Raw genomic sequence first — 22,662 nt, 5'->3', positions numbered from 1 at the left:
GTTGATAACAAAATGTGACCAATGTGAATATACTAATAAAGCAGGATATTAATAATATTTAGAGTGATCTTTTTTGACTGTAGTTAATAACTCACTCAATATTCTGTACCCATTAGTCTTCGTGGTTGTCATGTGTATCTGTTCCGTCTGATTGACATTAATTTGTGTTATTTTAACCAAATGATGCACCAAACCTGCATTTTAAAATAATTGAATGTTAAATGTTCCTGTAAGCTGCTGAAGCCCTTTCCTGTTCTCCAAACCTGACAATCAGGATGTGCCAGGAACTTTCTGTCAATACATGGAAAAAGCAAAAACCTTTTCATTTGGATGAGCATTCTTTTAGGTATCAACGTCCCTTTTTTGTCATCCTGTATTTATGGTTTATGTAATTTTTTGCATTTTGAAATAGTCTTTATGTCTTGGGTGGTTTTGTTGATTTTAGTTATTCTTCCTTATGAAGCACTTTGAACTACGTCTGTGATTTTTAAGTCGGCATAATATGGATTTTCCTTTTTTTTTTTTTTATCCAGTCAGCACTGACATGTTAACTCACCCCCTTTTCTTTGATAATTCTGGAGCTAAATGATCTAAATAATTTCGGGTAATTTAGGATGACGAAAACCTGATTTAAAAAGAAATATAAAAAGGTAAGACAATTGTGATTTCAGTTTCCTATTGGGCTTTTGTAGAAAAACGGGGTGAAGAGGTGTTGGGTAAATAACCATCTCAAAGTTAAATACTTCTGTGAGACTCCCAACAGCCGATACGATGAATTATGAAGAGAGAAAGCCTCACCTGCTCGGCGCGGCAGCAGACCCTCCGGCTGAAGCTCGAGGACGGAACAAAGGAGAGAAAACCAAGATGTAAAGGTGGTAATGAAACCAAATCTGACACTAAAGTGTGATTGTAGTAAAGAACAAAGTCATTTTTACAAGATTGTTTTTTTTTTTTGTCAAACTTTACTGAACCAGTTTAAGTTTACAAAGAGTGTACAGATTTAATGCTGCCTTGGAGGCAGGCCCAAAACAAAAACCAAACCCAACAAGAACAGTAATGAAATATGCGAGTGGAGGGGTGGGGTGGGGGGGGGTCAGTGGTAAGAGTGGACAGAACACGGGTCAGCGAGTCCTTGGGTTGAGTCCCTGCTGCCGGACCTTCTCTACATGTCGTCCCCTGATACACTGTCCAATCTGATCCTACCAATTAAAAGGAAAAGCCAAAGGAAGGCTTGCTAAAGGGTACATTGTCCTACAGAGGCCAGCGACTGTCCCCCGAGTCCTCGACACAAAACTACTTTAAAGCAGCCAAGAGGGATTTAGCAGGAAAGACAAAGTCTTCAAATATGAAAATAATCCTCTCGCTGCATTTCTTTTCTTAAGGATCAAACTATGATCTGGAGTCCCAGCTTCAAGCAGAAACTAATTGAAACTCTGCAAAAACAGGACTTTTTAAAAAAATGTATTTCAAGACTCGAGCCAGATTGTTCTTTGAGCGCCTCGAAGACCTATTTAATAAATATAAATACATCTGTAGTTTTCTACAAATTGTGAAAAGATAAAAATAGCTTTGCTCTCAAACGTAATGCACTAGCATAAATAAAGTATAGTAATAACATTAAGTACTTACAGGAGTCATAACAAACCCAAGAAAAGGAAAGGACACGTGGCCCTTTGAAATGTAAGGCTGGGGCCTGTATAACGCTTCTCATGTCCTCACAGTAGACGCACAATCACACGGCTCGGTACTTCAACCACATGTCTGCTTCCCACCTGCTCAGGGAAAAGTATTAAGTGAAAAGTACAATCATGAAAGGATGCTGCAATAAAAAAATGCTAGTACCTCAAGTATCAATAGTTCAATTCTTTGGGGTTGTATCTTACAATTGACGACTAATTCAGCTGATGAGTTTATGTTTAATATCGTCTGTGGGGTCGTCATGAACAGCAGAGCCAGAATCCAACCAGAAACTCCCCGATGATAAAATTATTGTGATAGAACTGCTAAGATAACGTCTCTAGATCAGGAGGAAAACTGTCCGGTGTTTACCCTTCTTTCTTTAATTCAAATTCTAATGAAGGTGATTAAAAAGAAAAGGGAAAACCTCCTTTCAGTTAAATAGTCCAACGTTATCAACATTTAACAATCGACTGATGGCTTCTTCCTGAGGAAAAGAAAAGAACGATGGAGAACAGGAAATAGCCACGAGTGAGATGAAAAATTGATGTCAAAAAAATTTCAATCCACACAAAAGTCATTTAGAGTCCCAGCCGTAGTTTATATATGGTGCCTGACAGAACAAGAGGGGAGGGGGGGGGGGGGGGGGGGGGTGTCGACCTCTCAGTGGTGAGCGGATGAGGAGGGGCATATGACACCCAAACAATAATCAGAGTAAGGGGGCATCACTCCATGATGGCTCGGTAGATGACGGGCTCAACGTAGTCCTCCCGGTATCGAGAGTTGATGACTCGCTGCCTTTTGGAGTTCTGCTTGACTTCGCTCTGTGTGAAGATCTCAAAACGCATGTCCGACGCCACCGACTGGGGAGGAAGAACATTGCACTCGGATTACTGCTCATCTTCACCACAGTTCAGACGCTAACCGCGATGCCAAAGTGACAGATCCTTAGTTTACCAATCGTGACTTGACCCGTTTGGGCAGATCTTCATCCAGAGAGTAGATGTCGTCTCGCTTCACTGTGATTTGTGAACCGTCCTCAAACTCCACCTGAAAGCACAAGCAGAGTCCCATTATCGGAATTTGAGAATTCGACATCTTTTTATTCCATTTGATTCTAATGCCCCTTTTTTTTTTTTTTGTTTTCTTAGAATTACCTAAAAATCATAAAAACACTAAATGTGCACTTCAAAAGTTCTTCTTAGAATTAGTCGTCTTATATTCAGACCAATACTGTAATTATACTATTTTCAATATTTGAAGTGATTATTAGGTCCTGATGATTAATGTGTCAGTGTTTGTATGTTTAACCACAGAGAGAGCAATAAGAAACAAGAACTAATTTTACTTCTCTTGACGTGGTCTGAACAAATCCAATTGTTTGCGGATTAGATTGGCCAGACCAAGATAAAGCCGCAGCGAGAGAAAGAAAGAACGAAGCTCACCTGGTACATGGGGACGGAGTGCGATGCTACAAACTTGGCTCCGTAGATCAACCCATCCGTCCATCGCACCTGAACGGCCTCGCCTTCAGTGGGCGGGCCGAGACGGACACAGTCACGGTTCTGCAAACACATCAGAGGGAATGCTCAACTCGGGTGGCAAGGTCAGAGCGGACACTTGGACAGAAAAGGAAACGTTAACCATCTCAAATGACACCTGACCTTTAAGCTCTTCTGTGAATTAGGACACAAAGACAATTTGACAAACCTCAATGTCTTCGGGGAAGAGGTTGTTGCTGTACGAGCCGTCGTCAAACACCACTTCGTAGAAAGTGGCTGTGGTCAGCTCCACGACGTCACTGTGGTAGTAACGGCCATTTTTGTATTTGCAGATCACCTTCTGGCCCACTGCCAGCTCCCGCATGGACGTTTTGTTGCGCTGAGGGAAGAAATGCGGAGCGTCACTCTCAAAGGCCCAACAATGTGACCAAGCTAAATGATTCCGATATCTCTGACAATATATGCGAGGAATGTGCTGCTGTTGTTGCTCCATGGGGCAGCAACACTTGAGCCTTACAGCTGAAAACCTGCCCTATCAGGCCCAGACTTGTAGCCACATAACTCAATCCCACAACAACAAGGCCAAGACCCTCACAGCGAGACCGCGCGCCGGACAAGAATGTTGGTGCTGCACATACCCTGACAGAGAGAAGCCGTTTGTCCTCTCCAGACACGGACATCAAAGCAGCATCAACAGGTTCATCTCTTTTACTTGGTACAATAAAGTAAAGGATTACACATGGATAGAGGGAGTAGTATCCTGAAAGTAAAAGTCTCCTTAGCTTCTCTTTTCAACAAGTGGAAGTAAGAGAGACTGAACTGTTGTTCCTTCACTTATTCTCATATCCCAGCAGGAACATTGATGCAGACTGAGAAACTCTTGTATGTGGAATAAAAAATTTTAAATCCTAATAGGGCGGTGAGCTCATGAAATGTTTTGGCAGTGCTCTGAAAGATTGAGCAATAACAAAAACCCGTCTCTTTCCCAAAAACATGTCAGCTATGAAACCAGTGAAAAAAATGATTCAGTATTGAGTTTTTAGCCGCTCTTCAGCTGAACAAACAAAACAAACTCTGCGGCGAGAGCAGAGTATTTTTCACTAAGTGTGGCTGGACTGCGGCCCTGGTGGCTCACCTCGGGTAGTACAGGGGTTTTGTGTCGGTGGCAGGTGATGAAAACGGTGAAGGGCCAGTCCTCCGGGTGCATGAGGACGCCGGCTGCCTGAGCACAGGTGGGGTGAAACGCTGTGGAGCAGCGCCCGTGGGAGCACTGCACGCAGCAGCCCGTCACCTCCCTCTTCATCCTCTTCCTGCAGTACGCACATTTCTGCCAGAGCGACGGACACACAAGGTAGGGGAAGGGGAAATACCGGTAAGTGTTGTGAGGTACAAGTGGTAGGATGAAGTAAAGGAAATACAAAAGGAAGGAAAGGAGGAGAGAGGAAACCGGCCAAGGGAGATGAGAGGGAGGAATAGTGTAAAAAAAAAAAAGTTATCAAAGGTTGTAAAGAACAGGCGGAGCCAGACACAACCTGGAACCAAGATATGTGGAGGGAAATTACACAACTTCCTTTTAAAGACCTTGACATCATGCGTGTGATTTTGGTACATTTAGAAGTTGATCCTTAGAGATCAAGACCTGTAACAATGGAGACTGTTGAGACCAAAGCCTCGAGCCATTTCCAACAAACCTTTGATGACACACTCACAAGAGGCCATGCATCCACTCACTGTGGTGGAGCAAATCTCTATGCTGGATGAATCGCTATAAAAGAAAATTATTTACAGCTTATCGCTTTGTGCATTGGAGCATTTTCATGAGTTAAACGCTGTCACATTTCCCCTGTGCACATCGCGTACAAGAATGAGAAGTGAAAGTGTAAAGATGGCCAGCGGGCGCCACAACAGCCCCACTGAGGTCAAACATCTGCAATTAGTGAGAACCGCAAACAGATGCTGTCAGAACACAGCTCCGTTTACCAAGAGTCAAATCTGCTCGTGGGTTACAAGTGGTTAGATGTGGGGAAATAGACCTGACTCCTCATGTTATGAGTAAGAAAAAAATAAATAAAAAATTAACATGATGAGAGCCAAATATGCAAACCAACACAAGACAGCTAAAAAATATATTGTATAACTGAACAAACAGCAATGAAGCAGAAGCGATACTTGTTGCCAGTGAAGAAAATCAAAGCTTTATTTGCAGTAGATCTATAAACCAGCAAAATCAATCAAATGCAAATCACAAACTTTTATAGGCAAATCCTTTTGGCAATTTGGTTTTTATGTCACTGAATGACAACGAGACAGAGGATAATGCTGAAGTGCCAACACTTAACAGAAACTATCCTACCGTTCCTCTTTATCCAAATTAGGGTTGCGGTGGCAAATAAGATAATAAGACACACAATCACATGCTCAAAGTTGCAGAGAATTTAGAGTCACTGATTCACCTCAGATATATGTTTTGGACTGTAGCAGGAAACTACAGAGAAAGCCTAAGCATGAATGCACAGGGAGAACATGTAAACCAAGTCCCGACGTGCACCAGGGGACTCTCCTTGTAAGGTGCAGAGAGTAACCACTGCTCACTGTCAAAAATATGCCACATCACTGAAATACAGCAGGTGAGAAAAGAGGAGACTTCCAAGCTGCAGATCAGACTAGAAAACATCTCTCCTTATATCAATCCCATGAGATTACAACAACACACAGCCAGGCCTTACCAGTCTGAACCGGGGCAGTGGGATGGCAGAGAGGTCAATGGGGCTCCGCTCGGTGATGTTGACAAAGCGAGCTTCCAGCACAGTGATGGCACACAGCACATGAACCCACCTGCGTGAAAGGCAAACATGAAATGGATTCAGGACAAATAAGACACTGTCCAGGGGGGGGGGGGCAAAGTCTCCACAAATGTCAAAGCAAATATTCAGTAATGTGGTTTCAACAACTTTAACACTGATTCAATTAAAACCACCGTCTAAATACGTGAAGTACATTGAACTGTGAAAGGAAAACTAAACTCAGAGTGGAGAGGTATGATGCTACAAACCAGAAAATGAGGAATAAATGAAATAACCTGACAGATGTTTGGAAAAGTACCACACCATGATCAGCAAGTGTTGTACAACAAGTCTCTCCACTCTATTATTCGTTTACCTTAAAGTAATGTGAGATTTTAGCGGTTCAGGACAATCAAAGGTATACAGAGCACACAGAGAGAGAGAGACAGAGACAGAGACAGAGACAGAGAGAGAGAGAGAGAGAGAGAGGTGGTTGTGTGCAGCAGTCAGCTCTACAGCGGCAGCACTGCTCTCTGCTGGTAACACTTACTTGTCATTATTGGCTCGCTGCAGAGCGCCACCTCTTAGCGAACACAGACAACAGTCCTGCAGAGAGATGGAGAAGAGTAAGGGCAATTTTATATACATTTTTCAACGTATATAAACATGTAAATGTGACGTCTTAATGTTTTTCATAGATGCGTCCTTTCCATTTATATAGAGCTCAAACATGAATCTATTAATCATCCTTTGTTTGATGCACCTGCTAATCCAGCTGTCAGACACTTCACTGTGCCATCCACAAGCACTCCACCTCACAATGATATACTGCAACTAAACAGCAGTGGAAAGTACAGATGAGTGAACAAAGCAGCTCTGGTTATTTACAGATCTTTTTTTTTATATTTCTATGGAAATAAATATTTTCACCTATACAGACCTTCCAAACAACATCGAAAGTACTGATTGACAAAAGCAGTTACACATAAAAAAAAAATATGCAAAGAATACAATTACTTTTATGTTCCAAATACGTGAACACAAAAAAGGAAACCGTTCACCAATAATCTCAGCCACACCAATAACAATAAGAACCAGAACCCGTTCTAAAAAAAAACAAAAAAAAAAACAGTAGCAGCAGACTTGTGTTTTTCCAATCCAGCATGTTATTATCCTCACATTAACAGTTTATATATCAAGTTTCTGCAGCGCATGACAACATCTCATCTATTTAAATGTCAATTAATGCCAGAAGAGGTAAAGACGCAGGGCTCCAAACCCTAGGGCATTAGCAGGAGAACACCACAACAAAGCATTTTAATACATCCGCACAAGCTATTTGTTAAAGGAAAATTGATTTAGTCCTCTCATGTGTCTGACAAACTACAAATTAAAACATTGCCTACTTGGAATCTCCAAACAGTAACACCCTGAGGAAGGAGACACTCACCGTCACAGTTCGGTAATCTCACAGTTCTAGGTCTTCCTTTGTACTGTGACAAAGCTTGCCGTGGTCACTTTTTATTGAGCTACAGCACCAGGGAATCATTTTTCTTAATGAAAGTGTGGGTAAAAGTGCCACTTAACCACTGACACCGACCCAAAGTTATCCACAAGTACCTTTAGTGTAAAGATTGGTCGATGCTGGGAGTGATAGTTTGCACACAAGGAACAGGACTGTTTCCAGGTAAACTCACAACAGGCTTTATCAATGAACCAACAAGATAATATGATAAAACTAAATAAATAAATGAGCCACAGGGTTTATACCAATAGGAGCTGCAGTTAAACTGCAATCAACCTTTACAAGTACAATACTCAAAATGTATTGTGTTCTCTCATATTGGGACCGGTAGCTGAAACCAACCAAGTGAATGAAGGTTCTACTTCATTGTTGAACCTTTAAAGTCTCCATATGGTTTTTGTTGTAGGCCATTTCAGGACATACCGTTTCACTATTCCGCATGGACATAATCATAAAAATGTGTCCACATAAAATGCCTGTAAGCAGGCCAATTCCCATCCAATGCCAAAAAAAGGTTATTCTGACACTATAAAAGAATCTTTTACAAGGATTGTCTAAACTTTCCCATGAAACATTTTATCTGTAATCCTACGGCGTTGTGTTCAGGGATCATATGCATGAGAAGTTGTATTTATATAACAATGTATAGAAAGGCGTCTGAGTCGAAGCAAGTCACCTCGGTGATGGCGTCGGCCTCACAGCGGGCACACAGCCAATCGTCCAGCTCAGCTCCATCCCCAGACACACCATAACAACCTAAACAGGAACAGAAGAAGACGCATTCCATTCTCACAAATTGCAAAGGGATTTTTCTCACAGCGAAACGCTGGGAATTACCTTTCACTGCGTCACTGATTTAAACAAGAAATCCAAGAACTACACATGGACGTTTTATGGCAGATCTGAGAAAATGCGCAGAATGTAATACTGTATCCACTTCGGCCAGATTAACCTACATGGGCTGTTTCTGAAGAAAATCGTGCAAAACTACGAACTGTCAGCAGCAAAAAATCTGCATGGAAAGAACAAGACCGAATGTTTGTGTCCGTCCAAACTAATGTCAACTCCCGTTTCTGTTCATCTTTGCAATTCAATATTGCAGCTCACATTTGAGTCAATTCAAGCTAATGATTATAGAGAATCCGTGTGGAGAAACTGATTTCTCTAATAAGACACATATGTCCATGTTTTCTTTGCAGTACTGGTAGGCCTTCAAGGCTTTCCAACAGTTTGTGATAACAACCCCAGAATAACTATAACATGATGGGTTCTTAAGGAAACAGCTGGGATAGAAGCTATATTTCATTCAATCTTTAACTGAGCACTCGTGAGAGCCAGGGGCTTACTTGTGTGCACACGAACACAGCACTGAGCACAGCTGACCAGCCGGCTGGTCCCGTCTTCTGCTACGTGAGGGTTAAATAGCTGTCCCTCCCCACTGTCACTCATTTTGCCAGACTCGGTGTTGAAACACATTTCAGGGATGAGTGGTTTGGACCACTGACGGCCTCCTGGACGGTTCACCAGCGTCACGCTGGAGCTGCCACCACTGGACTCAGACTGGAGGGAAAAAAGAGTCCAAAGTTCATAAGATTCCTCAAGAGAATTCATGAAGCACTGATGCTGTAGAACACATTGGGAATCAGCATCTAAACGTGAGAAATGACTTGCTAAGAAGTGCTATTTAAATTACTCAAAGAGGCACAATGTATTAAGTTCAAATCATGAAAATGTCTCCAAGGACTACACCAGGACAGTTTTGTCCGACTATGGTGGTTATCTTCAAGTGAATTTTACATAAACCAGAAATATTACAGATTGTGCCTTTAACTGTTCAATGCACGGAAGCCATTATTGAACTTAAAGCAAGTTTGGTTTACTGCTATTCCCTTCACCATTGCACATATATAATTTACTGAACAGTAAGTAACTTTTTATTCAAACACATACAGATCTATTGATATGCATTAACATTAGGTGTAGCTCTTCCAAACTTTTTCCAAGATAAAATCAATAAAAAGTGAAACAAACAAATGATGCGAATGGGAGTCTTTTCTACTCCTGGAACCATTATAGCCATGTGTGGTGACAAGACAATGTCTTCCACATTTATTGAGGTTGTACGCTTCCTACAAAACTAGTCCGTTTATAGAGTTGATGCCAACATTTTGGATCACCGAGTATTTTTTTCATTTATAAAGAACTCTAGCAGAACAAAGAGACCTCACCTGATGGTGGACGTGGAAAAGCAGGCAGATGGAGCAGTGAGGAGCCTGCTGGCCCATGCGTTTGTTGTATTCCCTCTCTGCCTGGGAGTCATATGGTCGACACTGCCACAACTGGGTGAGGGGCTTAGCCCAATCCTCTTTTTCTACTTGCTCAACTTCCACATCCGTGTACACATCTATAGAGATGAGAGGGTGAACAAAAGTACTGCACATTAACAGCAAGTAGAGCAAGCACAGAAAGTGGTCAAATCATTTCAAAAGATGAAGAACTATAGTTGTATTCATTTGCAGAATGCAATGTATTTTGAAGTGATTAAAACCCAGACGTACCTTCGTCACTGTGGACTTCTCTGAAGAGAGGGTGATGACGGGGCAGGCTACACAGCTGGGCCTGCTCCAGCTGCTTTTTTGCCACCGACTTGCAGTACGACTGCTCTTCTGCTACCTGCTGGAGGTATTACATGTGCGGCAAGACACAAATTCAAAATACTGCAGTGAACACTAGAGCAGCATGTGTCATCACGTTAATGAGGTGTAATGGAAGCTCTGTACTGGAAAGTACACAGTTCAAGAAAAACATCAGGGACAGCTATGCCTTCAAAAAAGCTTGAGTCACAGGTGGTAACTACTTACATAATAATTGTGAGGAATCACCTTCACCTCATTGTGCATGGGTTTTATTACAGGAATGGTGTCTTTCAGGATGATAATGCCATTATCCACAAGGGGGCATTGGTTACTCTGCAGTTTAAACAGCATGAATAATATTGAATTTTCATGGCACATTTGAAAAGTTGTCTGTTCAAAGTGTGATGATCTACAATAATCGTTTAGTTAGAAGAATTAGTATTAGAGGCCGAGTTTAAAGTTAGTATGCAAACATCATGCACCAGTGTAGAGCCACCAGAGTCTCTCACTGTTTTTTCTTGTTGCCTCTACAACACTGGTGTGAGCCAGTCGGTAGCAAAAGGTCAACGGTTTAAAACCCTGACATACAACACAGATCACTTAAGCTCTGGGTCATTTGCTCCGCAATTATGACACAATTGAATGCAAAGTTGAATCAGGTAAACTGGACTTGGACAAGGGGTGAAACATCTTCCAAAACATATGACCCGAGCAGCTTTATCAGTTAATTCTGTTCACTAGACTTGATGAAATAAAGACAAAAACAGTCTATCAAATATGGTTGACCCTTGGGAAAAAAAAAAAAAAAAAAGCAAAGCCATGCATTACATGTCTTAAATTGACCATGGAAATGTTAAGGAAACCAACTGATGATCAGTAGTAAACATCACTAAGTGAGAGAAAGATGTGTAATATGGTATGGATCAACCTTTACCCAGGTGTGGCGAGGCTTAAAGCTTTAATGAGGCTGTGCATTTTCTTTGAATCCACAACACAGTGAAATGCTGTAGCAATGGTGTATGAACCAAGCGCATTCCATGCCACTGTTCTACGGTGCAAAGATATGTTAGCACTTGAATGTATTCCCATAATGGGGCTAATATCCATTTTTCAAACTACAACTCTTTGGTAAGATGAAGGCGATGTCAGTGCATGCACGTTTGACCTCAGGTAACAGTGTTGTGCATGCACTAAGGAGCACAGACATGCAACAGAAACTTGCATCTCAAAAACTTCCATTTTCAACTTCTATGATTTGCTACCGAGTCAGTTAGTTAAAAATCAATTAAAACACAGACCTTTCTCTTGTTGGTCTTGAGCGCTTCCACGTCTCTCTGGCTGTGGTTTTGGAGCTGTGCTTGGATCTGGGTCGGAACAGAATTGTTTGTGGGCTCAACTCGCGGCACATCCACTTCAGCCTGACATTCAACGGGCTTGATCTCTTGGTGCTGGACCACTGGACTCTGTGCTTGAGATTCATCCTGTACTCCTTTGGTTTGGATGACTATAGATATTTGCTGTGGACTCAATCTCTCACAGCCTGGTGCCATCGATGAAAGCTGAACCTGTGTGTGTGGCTGTGTGGAGGCTTTGGGCTGGAGATGGCGGGGTTGGTGCTCCCGGGCATAGCTGTGCACCTGGAGCTGTGTGTGTGGCTGCTGCTGCTGCTGCTCTACAGAGTAGCTTTGCACCTGAAGGGTGTCTTTTGGTGTCATTGTTCTGTGGAAGAGCAGACTGGCCACCCCCATTTTGCGGGCAGGTTGTGCTGCAGCTTCTGTCCACGCCGGTGCAACCGAAACGGGCAGATGTCCGTTTCTGGGCTTGGTCTGAGACGAGATTGCGGGAGCACGAGTCTTCGTATAATGAGGGAGTCGGCCTCCGTCACTGTTGCTCTGGCTCAAGCATCTGTGAAATGGATCCATTAATGTGAGCTTTGTTGGTGTGACGACCAACTTTGGTGGGCCTGTAAAATGGATCACAAAGTGGAAAACGTTATAGTCTTTCTTTACAGCAAATAAGTCTGATGTAGAGCTGATCAATACCTTTGTTTCTCTTGCCGTCTTGCGTAGTCGTTCGTGGAGGTATTAGGCTTAGTCTGGGACGTTTTCCAAATTGTAGTACATCGTCCTCCTCATCCTTTGGAACAACCTCTTTAGGCACCTCCAGACACACTCTGTGTCTCTTGGTCTCTATCCTCCGTTTAGTGCTGAGTGAAAGTTAAAACAGTGAATAATGAGTATTGTCTCAATATCAACATGTAATCATTGAATTGATGGCACAATGTGTATACATTTCAATTCTTTATTTACTCGTCCAGGATTTTCTAGTTTCCTGAGGGATAATAGAAATGTCTACATGAACTGATTTATGTCAATACAAAATATGACTCATTAATCCAACTGCACTGATGCAACATTACAAACAAAGAAAAAGTGAGAAGAGTCAAAGTGTTGTGATTTCCAGGTGGAACGTACACAAGAGTTCACAACACAGAGAGCAGAATGCCCAGAAAGACCAAACACAGCGATGCAATTTCATTATACCACAAGGAAGGAAACAGAAAACACTGATGTTCTGCAGTAACAACACACCTCTTCCATTCCCCATCGTCCCCACAGCTCTCCTTGGAGCTGCTGGTGGTGCTGCTGGTGAAGTCATTAAAAGACTCGCCCAAGAACTCTTTGGCCTCTGGGGTGGGCCGTGAGTGGTCGATCGGTACCACATCTCGCCCAGCCAGCCACTGCTGGTAACGATCCGGCTGGTATTTTCTCACAAATACATCCATGGAAATCTTTACCATGTCTTTACGACATGAGCACTGGAAGAGTGAGGATACAGTGTTTATTTTCTATTTTAAGTCAGATTTATGGATGTCTTGGTATAACTACAGGATCTAATCCAAGTGAACCAGTATGAATGCGTACTTTCAATATGTCACTCACCAAAACAGCCTGCTTGCCGTACTCGATCCATCGCTCTGTGGCAAAGTTGGTGGACTCGGCGCAGTTGAAACCATGGTTGAAGCCAGCGTGGTAGGCATAGGGGAAGGTTATCATGAACTCTCCAGCCTGCTGGGTTATCTTTAGAGGAGGAATTAAAAAAACACATATATGTAAAATAAAAAGCGAGTAAGTTTATAACCTTCAGTAGTTCTGACGTTTCTTTCTCTTTGAAGTCATAAAGATTTGAGCTTTCAAGCTTGAAGAGCAGTGACTTCTGGTGGCAGACTGGAATTATAACAGCAGTTTCAAATGGACATAAAACTTTTAAGCACATTTCTGAAGTAAAAATCTATTGAATATGCAAGTTAAGTTTATGTTTTATGTCATCGGTATGAGTGTGTTTTGGCCGTTTTTACACTGCAAAAAAAGTAAACATAAAGGAGATAACACAGACCTATGAGTTAATAACTGGTTAAGAGTACATCATCTATCAAACCAAGAAGGATTGGACCATAGTCCGACAGTTGATTGGATCAAATTTAGACCTCCGCCAACGTGATGGTAATTTCACGTCTCAATCTAGTCACGCATTCGGCACATCAGATTGTTTCCGCACCGTTGCATAGGGTCAACTGTGGTGCAGGAGACAACTCTGCTCTTCAACATATTAAGACTTCAAAATAGTGGAAGAGTTCACATTAGACTTGTGTAATGGACTCCATGAGAAAATAACAGCCTGGACTGGAGCTCGCAGATCCACTTTCTTTTGATACTGCTAGTGTAGTTGGATGCTGTACTATGTGCAAATGTCACAGACGACCAACATCACAATGAGAAATATTATGGGATTAGCTGAACTGGATGAATATGACCGTTGCTAAACTTTGGCACATAACAATCCAGTAAACTGGCAACCTGTGGAGCTCTGCCATGTGTTACACATGACATCTGATATAAAATACTGTTGCTACCTTCTCAAAGGGAATGCCATATTTCTTCAGTATCGAAGGTGAGATGAGAGTCATCTTGTGCCTCAAGAAGGCCTCACAGTTCTGAGAACTACCAGGAAAAAACCCTGAAAGAGAAAAGAACACATTGAAGTTGACGTTTAATGTGGATCTACAAAGATGAAGAACAGTTAAAGGACTAAGCAGTCCCTCCAGGATCTCAAGTATTTAATTATTATTAGACAAGTTTTCTAAAAGCTGAGAGTAGTTTGCATCATTGTGAGATGCATTGATCAGTTTTTGGAAAAAGACTGATCAGTCCTGAAACCTTTATGCAAAAATGCTCACATTCTTTACTGAAGTAGACATATTGATATCTGTGAGGTAAAAAAAGACTTTAATTGCGAAATATAGATTCTTGACAGGTTCTGAAATGTACACATTCACCAAACTGAACCGTTAATTGTAACTTCAGTGGTGCATGACGTCATCTGCACATGTGCAGTCTTCATAACTATTGTGACTGTAATACAATATATATTTATTTGTCAGCTTAAAGACACAGATCATGAACAAAATAAAAAGTAGGTAACCTGGCTGGACTAAAAGAACTCAGAATAAAACCTTGTGGAAGGACAGATGTTTTTGAAACAAATCTAACTATTACTGATGCAACTTATCTCATTCTTAAATTCATCAGCTTGAACTATGTATAACTGCAACCATCAATTGCTTTGGTCATGTCATTGGAGCTCTGAAACTTCATCCACAGATGATGAAAAAAAAGAGTGACTTTTAAGACTGTTAAGGATATAAAGTACCCTGTTATAAATGTAGGGAACAAAAGTAAAGAAACCCATAAGAAATATAAATACTCAAATTGAATTCTTCAGCTATCCTAAAAACCTGCTTCAGGATAGTAGCAGTGTACGATAAGCCATGCCGTTTCCTTACCCTGAGCGAGACGTTCCAGTCTCTTCCCATGTTCTGGAGGAACGCAGTACCTGCACACAGTCAAGTCAATACAATTACATTCATGTATTTTAAAGTCACGCATGTGATACAATGAATAGAATTGATTGATTTTTTTGGGTGCTTGTTTGACGAGCTATTGTTATAAATCGTGAAGTGATGCAATAATTACAAAGAAATATCTAATTAAAATCCTCTACTGCAACATATGTTTTTATCTATTAACAGTAAGAAAGAACACATTTTCTTTACCATGACTTAGGCTCTCCAAAATGCAGGTAATTGATGCTGTAGAGATCCATGTCCTCAGTGTGCCACGCGAAGGTAGTCTTCCACATGCCGAAGTACAAGTAGGGTGTATTCACACCCTCAATAGTGATGCCACTATCACGTTCCACAGTGTCCAGGACTGTATCCAGGCGGCAAATATTAAACTCCTTGATATCCTGCCAAATTACAACACATGATATCAACACTGTCAGTCTTGTGATCGATATCTGTTGTGAAACAGGCATCAATACTCATGAATGATAACTTGAACATGCAGACAGCGAAAACTCACCGGATCATAGAGACTCCCATTAACATCTGCACCATATATGGGAGGGTTAAAGGTCACATTCTTCCAGTACTTCCTCTCCAGCTCCTCAAAGTCATCGTAACGTGGACAGCAGAACCTATTAGAACACAGAGGAGCGTTATCTGGTAGTAATACCACGACAGATACAACAGATGATTGAATGAAAGCGCCAGAATCTGTTCATTCTAAACTCCTCACTTGTCACTGTTGGCAATCTTGCGAAACTCTTGGACAGTCATGGACTTCTTCTGGATGTTATACTGCGTGAAAAGGCCCGACTGGCCCGTCACCACCTGCTGGATGGGTGCAGGAATCACCAAATCATCGATGTCATTGTAGGAACCTCTGGGCTTCCAATCCTTTGGAGGAACAATCTTGGAGAAAAACAGAAAATTTATCCGAAAATCACCCTAACAGCAAAACAGTAACTCATAGCTCTGACAGAATGCTGGAACACATTTGTGAAATACGAAATCACACAAGTTACAAACAATTTAAGTGAAAGATAGTTTCCTCTTAGTACTGTACAGGTGAACAGGGCCTGCAGGGTTTCCCACAAATAAGAGAACTTCAAGTGTTTTGACAGCACTGAGAGGAACATCCCAAAGCATTGTGTTTCAAGTGACTCTCGCATGAATGTTTCACTTCCTGCCGGTGCCCCAGTGAACCTAATGAATTCAAGTGAAACTACATTTTGTTTTTTGAGACTGCTGACACACTTCAGAGCCTTAAAAACTACCAGAATCTACCAAAAACTACAACTTACTTTTGCCAAGCCTGCTTTATGGGCTCCCTGGGACTCCACATAAGCAATGTAGCGGGAGAAGTCCTTGAATTCCTCGGCAGTGGGGTAAAAGGTCATGATCCCCTTGGAAGCATGGCTTTGGGAAACACCATCCGACGCCATCTTAACTCTCAATGGCAGCACCTGCAAGTTTACAGAGGGAAATTGTGATTTTTACAAGTAGATACAGTTTCAAATGAAATTGACCAACAATTTCACATAAACATTTAGCCCGTGAGCATGCTCACAAACATCCTGAAACAAGCACAACCTTGTTGTTGCAGCGACCGCCTGCACTCCGTCCCAGCTGCTTAACTTACATCATATCCCCAAGTCCCACATCCTCCCTTCTGAGGACTGTAACTGCGCTCCCTGTTGTCAATGTCAACTCTCCGCCTCTTCAGTGTGCTCTCTGCCACACGAGGGAGTGGATAACTATAGACCTGCTGTATACCAACCCTAATGAGGATTACTGCTTCTCGCTTTCTGCCCTGTAAAGCGAGCAAAACCACAACTTGGTCTACATGTGGATCAAGCAACTGGATTTGGGTGGCTGATTAAGTGCACTTTCCCATTCATACTGTATAAAACCATAAAGTTTTTCTACTCTAGATATAGTATACTAACGATACAAGTGTGTAATTGAGTATAATCACACAGTGTGGCCGCGGACTTGCAGATGTCCAAGTCTGATCCAAGTAAAAAATGTGGATCTTTTTTTTTTTTCTGGCCTTGCAGTGGAGTGGGAGGGTTTTGATTTGTTGTTAACGTTTAATGTGCATGTTACTAAAAAGCCATGAAGGGCCTTAAAAACATACTGCAGTGGCTTGGATATATTATGCATTTTTCTTATGGACCAAGTAAAAAGCTTTACACGAGGGTAAGATGCATGTCAAACAACAAACCAGGGGTGTGCTATGAGCTCAAAGTTGGGGTGGGATGCAGTAAAGGAAATTCAGGTGGAACAGGTTCAGAAAGTCAAACCCATATATGATATAGACTCATGACACAGGGAGTGAAATATTTCAAGCTTTTATTTCTTGAAATGCTGATGATTATGGCTTACGGATAATGAAAAGCCAAAATGCTGTGTCTCAGAAAATTAGAACATTACATAGGATCAAGAAAAAAAAAAAGGATATTTTAAACAAAAATGTAAGGCTTCTGAAAAGTATGTTCATTTCTATGCACTCAATACTTGGTTGGGCCTCCTCTTGCATGAATTACTGTGTCAATGCAGCGTGGCATGGAGGCGATCAACCTGCGGCACTGGTCAGGCGTAATGGAAGCCCAGGTTGCTTGATAGCAGCCTTCAGGTCATCTGCATTGTTGGGTCTGGTGTCTCTCACCTTCCTCTTGACAATAGCCCAGAGATTCTCTATGGGGTTCAGGTCAGGGCAGTTTGCTGGCCAATCAAGCACAGTAACAACACAGTCGTTGAACCAGCTTTTGGTACCTTTGGCAGTGTGGGCAGGTGCCAAGTCCTGCTGGAAAATGAAATCAGCATCTCCATAAAGCTTGTCAGCAGAAGGAAGCATGAAGTGCTCTAAAGTTTCCTGGTAGATGACTGCATTGACTGTGGACTTCAGAAAACACAGTGGACCGACACCAGCAGATGACATGGCAGCTCAAATCATCACAGACTGAGGAAACTTCACACCGGACTACAAGCAAGGTGGATTCTGAGCCTCTCCACTCTTCCTCCAGACTCTGGGACCTTGATTTCCAAATGATAAGCAACATTTACTTTCATCTGAATAAAAAGGACTTTGGACCACTGAGCAACTGTCCAGTTCTTTTCCTCCACAGCCCTGGTAAGACACTACTGACGTTGTCTCTTGTTCAGGAGTGGCTTGACACCAGGAATGCCACATTTGTATCCCATGTCTAGGATTGGTCTGTGCGTAGTGGCTCTTGATGCGCTGACTCCAGCCTCAGTCCACTCCTTGTGAAGCACCCCCAAATTCATGAATGCATTTTGCTTGACAATCTTCTCAAGGCTGCGGTCATCCCTTTTGCTGGTGCACCTTTTCCTACCACTCAACTTTCTATGAACATGCTTGGATCCAGCACTCTGAACAACCAGCTTCTTTAGCAATGACCTTTGTGGCTTACCCTCCTTGAGGGTGTCAATGACTGTCTTCTGGACATCTGTCAAGTTAGCAGTCTTCTCCATGATTGTGTAGCCTTACTGACCCAGACTAAGAGACCATTTAAAGGCTCAGGAAACCTTTGCAGGACTTTCCAAAACTGAACTTTTCCACAAAATTCACATTTTCTGAGACACCGAATTTGGGGTTTTCACTACCTGTAAGCCATAATCATCAACATTTCAAGAAATAAAAACTTGAAATATTTCACTCCATGTGTCATGAGCCTATATCATATATGGGTTTGACTTTCTGAAATGAGTGGCAAAGAATATATAAAAATTGTCATGATATTCAAAATTTTTGAGATGTACCTGTCTAAACATCAATGTCCTGATTTGTATTACATGTGAACTACAATTACAAGTGACCGAGATCCATCACAGACATAACTCTTTTTGGTGCAGACTGACACCACCCCACAAGGAGGAGCACAACCATAAATATATTATACATCATAATTCAACATTTCTATGTGGTTCATGTTTCCTGATAACTCACACAGGTCACTCTCAATGTAATAATCACAATCTATGATCAATATGTGTAATAAAGTAGCTGACTGATATATAAATATTTTGATTTGTGTTCATATCTTGCAGTTATGATGAGACTCGGCTGACAAGACAAAATATGATATGAAAAAATAAGGTAAGCCTTTATAAGAGAAATTGCAGAGGTGACAATATAAAATATATATATAAAAAATACACGTGCTTAAAATTGTATTTACACGCAAGGCCACCAATGAGGTTGCAAATGCTGAAGAGGATTAACTTTACCCCAGTTGGTGTTGTAAATTGCCCGGCTGGTTCGAAAGCAACTCGGTTGTTCCCACAGCAGTTAACCTAGACCTTGCTAAACCTAGAGGTTTGTATTTCCTCAAGAAACTGCAAGTGTGAATGCCGAAGGTTGGATAAAGCTGATCTCTTTTGGTTCACGTTGATCTCCATAAGGTCCATCCCCCATCCGTTTTGCATGGGACATATTTCGTAGTTTTTTGTGATTTATTCAGAAACGATTAAAGATATAAATGCTGTATAGCAGTCATCTCATGAAGAAACTGCACGTTTTGATATTTGGAAGGTTCAAATCGTTTAAAGATTGCAGGAGATATCGCGCGGTCCGAAAAATAATAAAGATTCGGATGCCTTCAGCAATCACAAATAAAAGCTGCAGCCGCCCTCAAACGATAAACTTTACTGCGGGCCCCTGGTTAAAGCCCAGCTGGCTAACATTAGCTCCTGTGCTACATTGCTCCAGTAACATGAGCTGATTCGAGTAACGACACATAGCATAACATTAGCTGGTCTGCTAGCATAGCACTGTTGTTCCAAGTCCAAGCGATCGTGACGTAAATGGCAATGTGCACTACTGTATAGAATAGAAAGTTAATGTAGCACTTAAACTATGACAAGAAGAAAAATGCGGTGGTCAAAACGCAGCTTACGATAGCAATCACACAAGTTCACCTCCATATCGTAAAGGGAACCGACTATTTTCTGGATTACATCCATCATGACTACAGTTAGCGCCTTCATGAAGTGCGCTAAGCCAACAGACTGAGGGGTGCAAAAAAGGCCCGCAAAATAAGAAACTCGGACTAAAAAAATCCCAAATTATAGCTGTATTCACTTTCACATGTTTCCCTTTGAAAAGGTCAAGTGGCGTTAATCCATACAACACAAACAGGTGAGGTGTCATACGTTGAGGATTTGATGTCTGCCAGCACATAGATGGCGCCCCAACAGTAGCATCTCCATTAGCTGCACAGGAGGTCTGATTGTGTAGCAACCAGATTAGCATTGGAGTATAAAATCTACAGTGAAAATGCCTCCACATGCAAACACTTACCAGCCGCTCGTTCGACTCAAAGGTTGTAGTCTGCGTTCCACTCGCCTAGTAATCGCTGGAAAAGACCGCTTGGAACATGGCAAAGGAAAACAGATCTTTAACAGTATCCTGTGAGTGGAACACTGTCCACCATTACCTCCTCCACGCACGTACACGCACGCACATCGGATTGTGTTTACCACAGCACGCATGACACATACTTAACCAATCAGATACCGCGCCTCCTGGTGCGTCATACCCCGGATGGAAAGAGCTTTTTTCTTACAGTGCTGGTCACAGCCATATATATAAAGTGTTTTATATCTATGGTCACATATGGTTCTGCAAAAATGTGTATGTTACTGCACATTTTAGTTAATTGTGAATGCAGCTAGTTAAATCAGATGATTATGAAAGCATTTAGATGATGCATTTATTGTGATTATATACATCAGAATCAAAAAGATCTCTATTACCAAGGATGCTCAGCACACACTGATTAACTGTGGGGGTTTGAGGACAACAACAATTGAATTCCATTCAATCCCATTTTGATTACACAATAATTTCTCAGCACTCTTACAGAGGAAACCCCCACATGAACGAGCATAGGCAATGGTGGAAAGGAAAAACTCCCTTTTAACAGGAAGTAAACCCGCAGAACAAGTCTCAGAGGTGGATACTCTGCAGTTTCGGTTAGGGTGAGAGGATGGAAAGATAGAAAATGATAGGACAGACAGACAGCATGTGGATACTGGTTTGGGTAGGGGCTTGGGGTTCAAACCCTGGTTTGGGTAGGGTGTGACACAAGCAAAAAACAACAAACTGATTGTCATAACAAAGTTATTAATGCAAAGAAAGACTAGAACGGGCACTCGGTAGAGTACATACCTTCCCCAACGCCGCATTTGTTTGCGGAACCGAGTTAGTATCACTAGGTAATATAAACACGTAGACGAAAACAAAACTTTCTCAATCAACTTTTGTTGGTCGCCCAACTTTCTTTGGTGAAGGTAATAAAGACATATACACTTACATCCTGTATATTCAAATAAGATTTCCACACAGTTATACAAAAAGCACCATAAGAGATATACTAATAATAACAAAATATTGAACATACAAATAACAAAAACATTCTCAGCATACAGATATATTTACAAGCAACATATTTAGATGCATTTTATACACTTTTAAACATTATTTGGCTGAGAGTGGTGGTGATGGTGTTAAAAGCCAGGGCTTTGACAGGGACTTCTTGATTAAGTCTTTTGCTGATGGAGGAAAAAAAATATGACCTGTTCTTGTGGAGGGAGGTTTTGGTCCTGATGGATGGACCACAAGCCTGAACGTACGAGACACTGATTTGCAAAGGCTGTGGCGTATGGTACCAGATGGAAGAGGTGTGGATGGACTCAGTGATAGCAGTGTTCAGAGACTCCGGCTGGCTGGATTTCTCCAACTGCCTCAGGACGTACATTCCCTGCATGGTCTTCTTGATGTTCAGCTCCCACCTGAGGTCCTGGGTGATGGTTGTAACCGGGAAGCAGAATGACTTCACAGTGGAGACTGAGGCGTCCTACAGTATGAGGGCAAAGAGTGGGGCTGCATTGTTTCTGATGTCCACAGCCAGCTCTGCTGTCTATTCAGATTGTTGCACCATTCAGCATGGAATTAAGCTGAACTCCATTTTAACGTAAGCATCTATTCCATCTACCTACGCTAATTCTTTTACCCCAGTTAGGGTTGTAGTGCCTTGGAAGGGACCTCAGCTGACATTGGGTGGAAAAAAGTTTTTTTCCACATTTATCCATAAATCCATGTATCCATCCATTCAGCTTCTTTACCACTTTATTCTGCACATGGCTGTGGTGTTCTGGAGTCAATATCAGTTCATCTGAGAGAAAGTAAGGTACACTCTAGATAGGTAGCCAGTACAGGACTTATGTCTATGTCCATTCATTCATTCATTCATTCATTCATTCATTCATTCATTCATCACTCCATCAATCAATACGACTTCATCCTGTTCAGGGTCGTGGAGTGCTGGAGCCGATCTCAGCTGACTACGGGCCGAGCTAAGATACACCCTGGACATGTCCTCAGACCATCACAGGACTTATGTCAATGTGTGGGCCCCAAAACAATGCTTCACAAGTTATATGCAAGTTGTTTTCTTGAACTGGAACCATTTGCAATTACAAATAACACAAGCGAAAGCTGTGACTGCATGTTCTCAGGTAAGATGATTTTTGAATCAAGCCAATAAATAAAAACAAGTCCAGCTGACCTGATTCTACTGCTCAGAGAAACCAACGAAAGAAAGGAAAA

General features: G+C 41.8%; 1 protein-coding gene across 3 annotated transcripts; it reads right to left on the bottom strand.

The window, feature by feature from the left end:
- Positions 1-954: 954 nt before the first annotated feature.
- On the bottom strand, positions 955-20,525 carry LOC308122522 (lysine-specific demethylase 4A-like). Of its 3 annotated transcripts, XM_080484356.1 has the most exons (23): positions 20,353-20,515; positions 16,331-16,492; positions 15,763-15,938; positions 15,547-15,661; positions 15,237-15,430; positions 14,967-15,016; positions 14,037-14,140; positions 13,066-13,203; positions 12,715-12,941; positions 12,166-12,329; positions 11,422-12,086; positions 10,349-10,456; positions 10,046-10,163; positions 9,716-9,891; positions 8,834-9,047; positions 8,164-8,243; positions 6,513-6,568; positions 5,906-6,014; positions 4,315-4,506; positions 3,388-3,558; positions 3,123-3,242; positions 2,635-2,727; positions 955-2,540 (listed from the first exon to the last, which is right to left on the bottom strand). In XM_080484356.1, the coding sequence occupies exons 2-23, from the start codon at positions 16,469-16,471 to the stop codon at positions 2,403-2,405; spliced, it is 3,549 nt and encodes a 1,182-aa protein (XP_080340482.1). In that variant the 5' UTR covers positions 16,472-16,492; positions 20,353-20,515; the 3' UTR covers positions 955-2,402. The 3 variants fall into 3 exon arrangements, with proteins under 3 accessions (XP_080340482.1, XP_080340483.1, XP_080340484.1); XM_080484357.1 differs by lacking the exon at positions 10,349-10,456 and having other exon boundaries at positions 20,353-20,525; XM_080484358.1 differs by lacking the exon at positions 10,349-10,456 and having other exon boundaries at positions 10,046-10,160.
- Between the last annotated feature and the right edge of the window lie 2,137 nt (positions 20,526-22,662).

The sequence above is a fragment of the Lipophrys pholis genome (genome assembly GCF_963383615.2).
Source record: "Lipophrys pholis genome assembly, chromosome: 1".
NCBI lineage: Eukaryota > Metazoa > Chordata > Actinopteri > Blenniiformes > Blenniidae > Lipophrys > Lipophrys pholis.
This window is presented reverse-complemented; position numbering and strand designations above follow the sequence as displayed.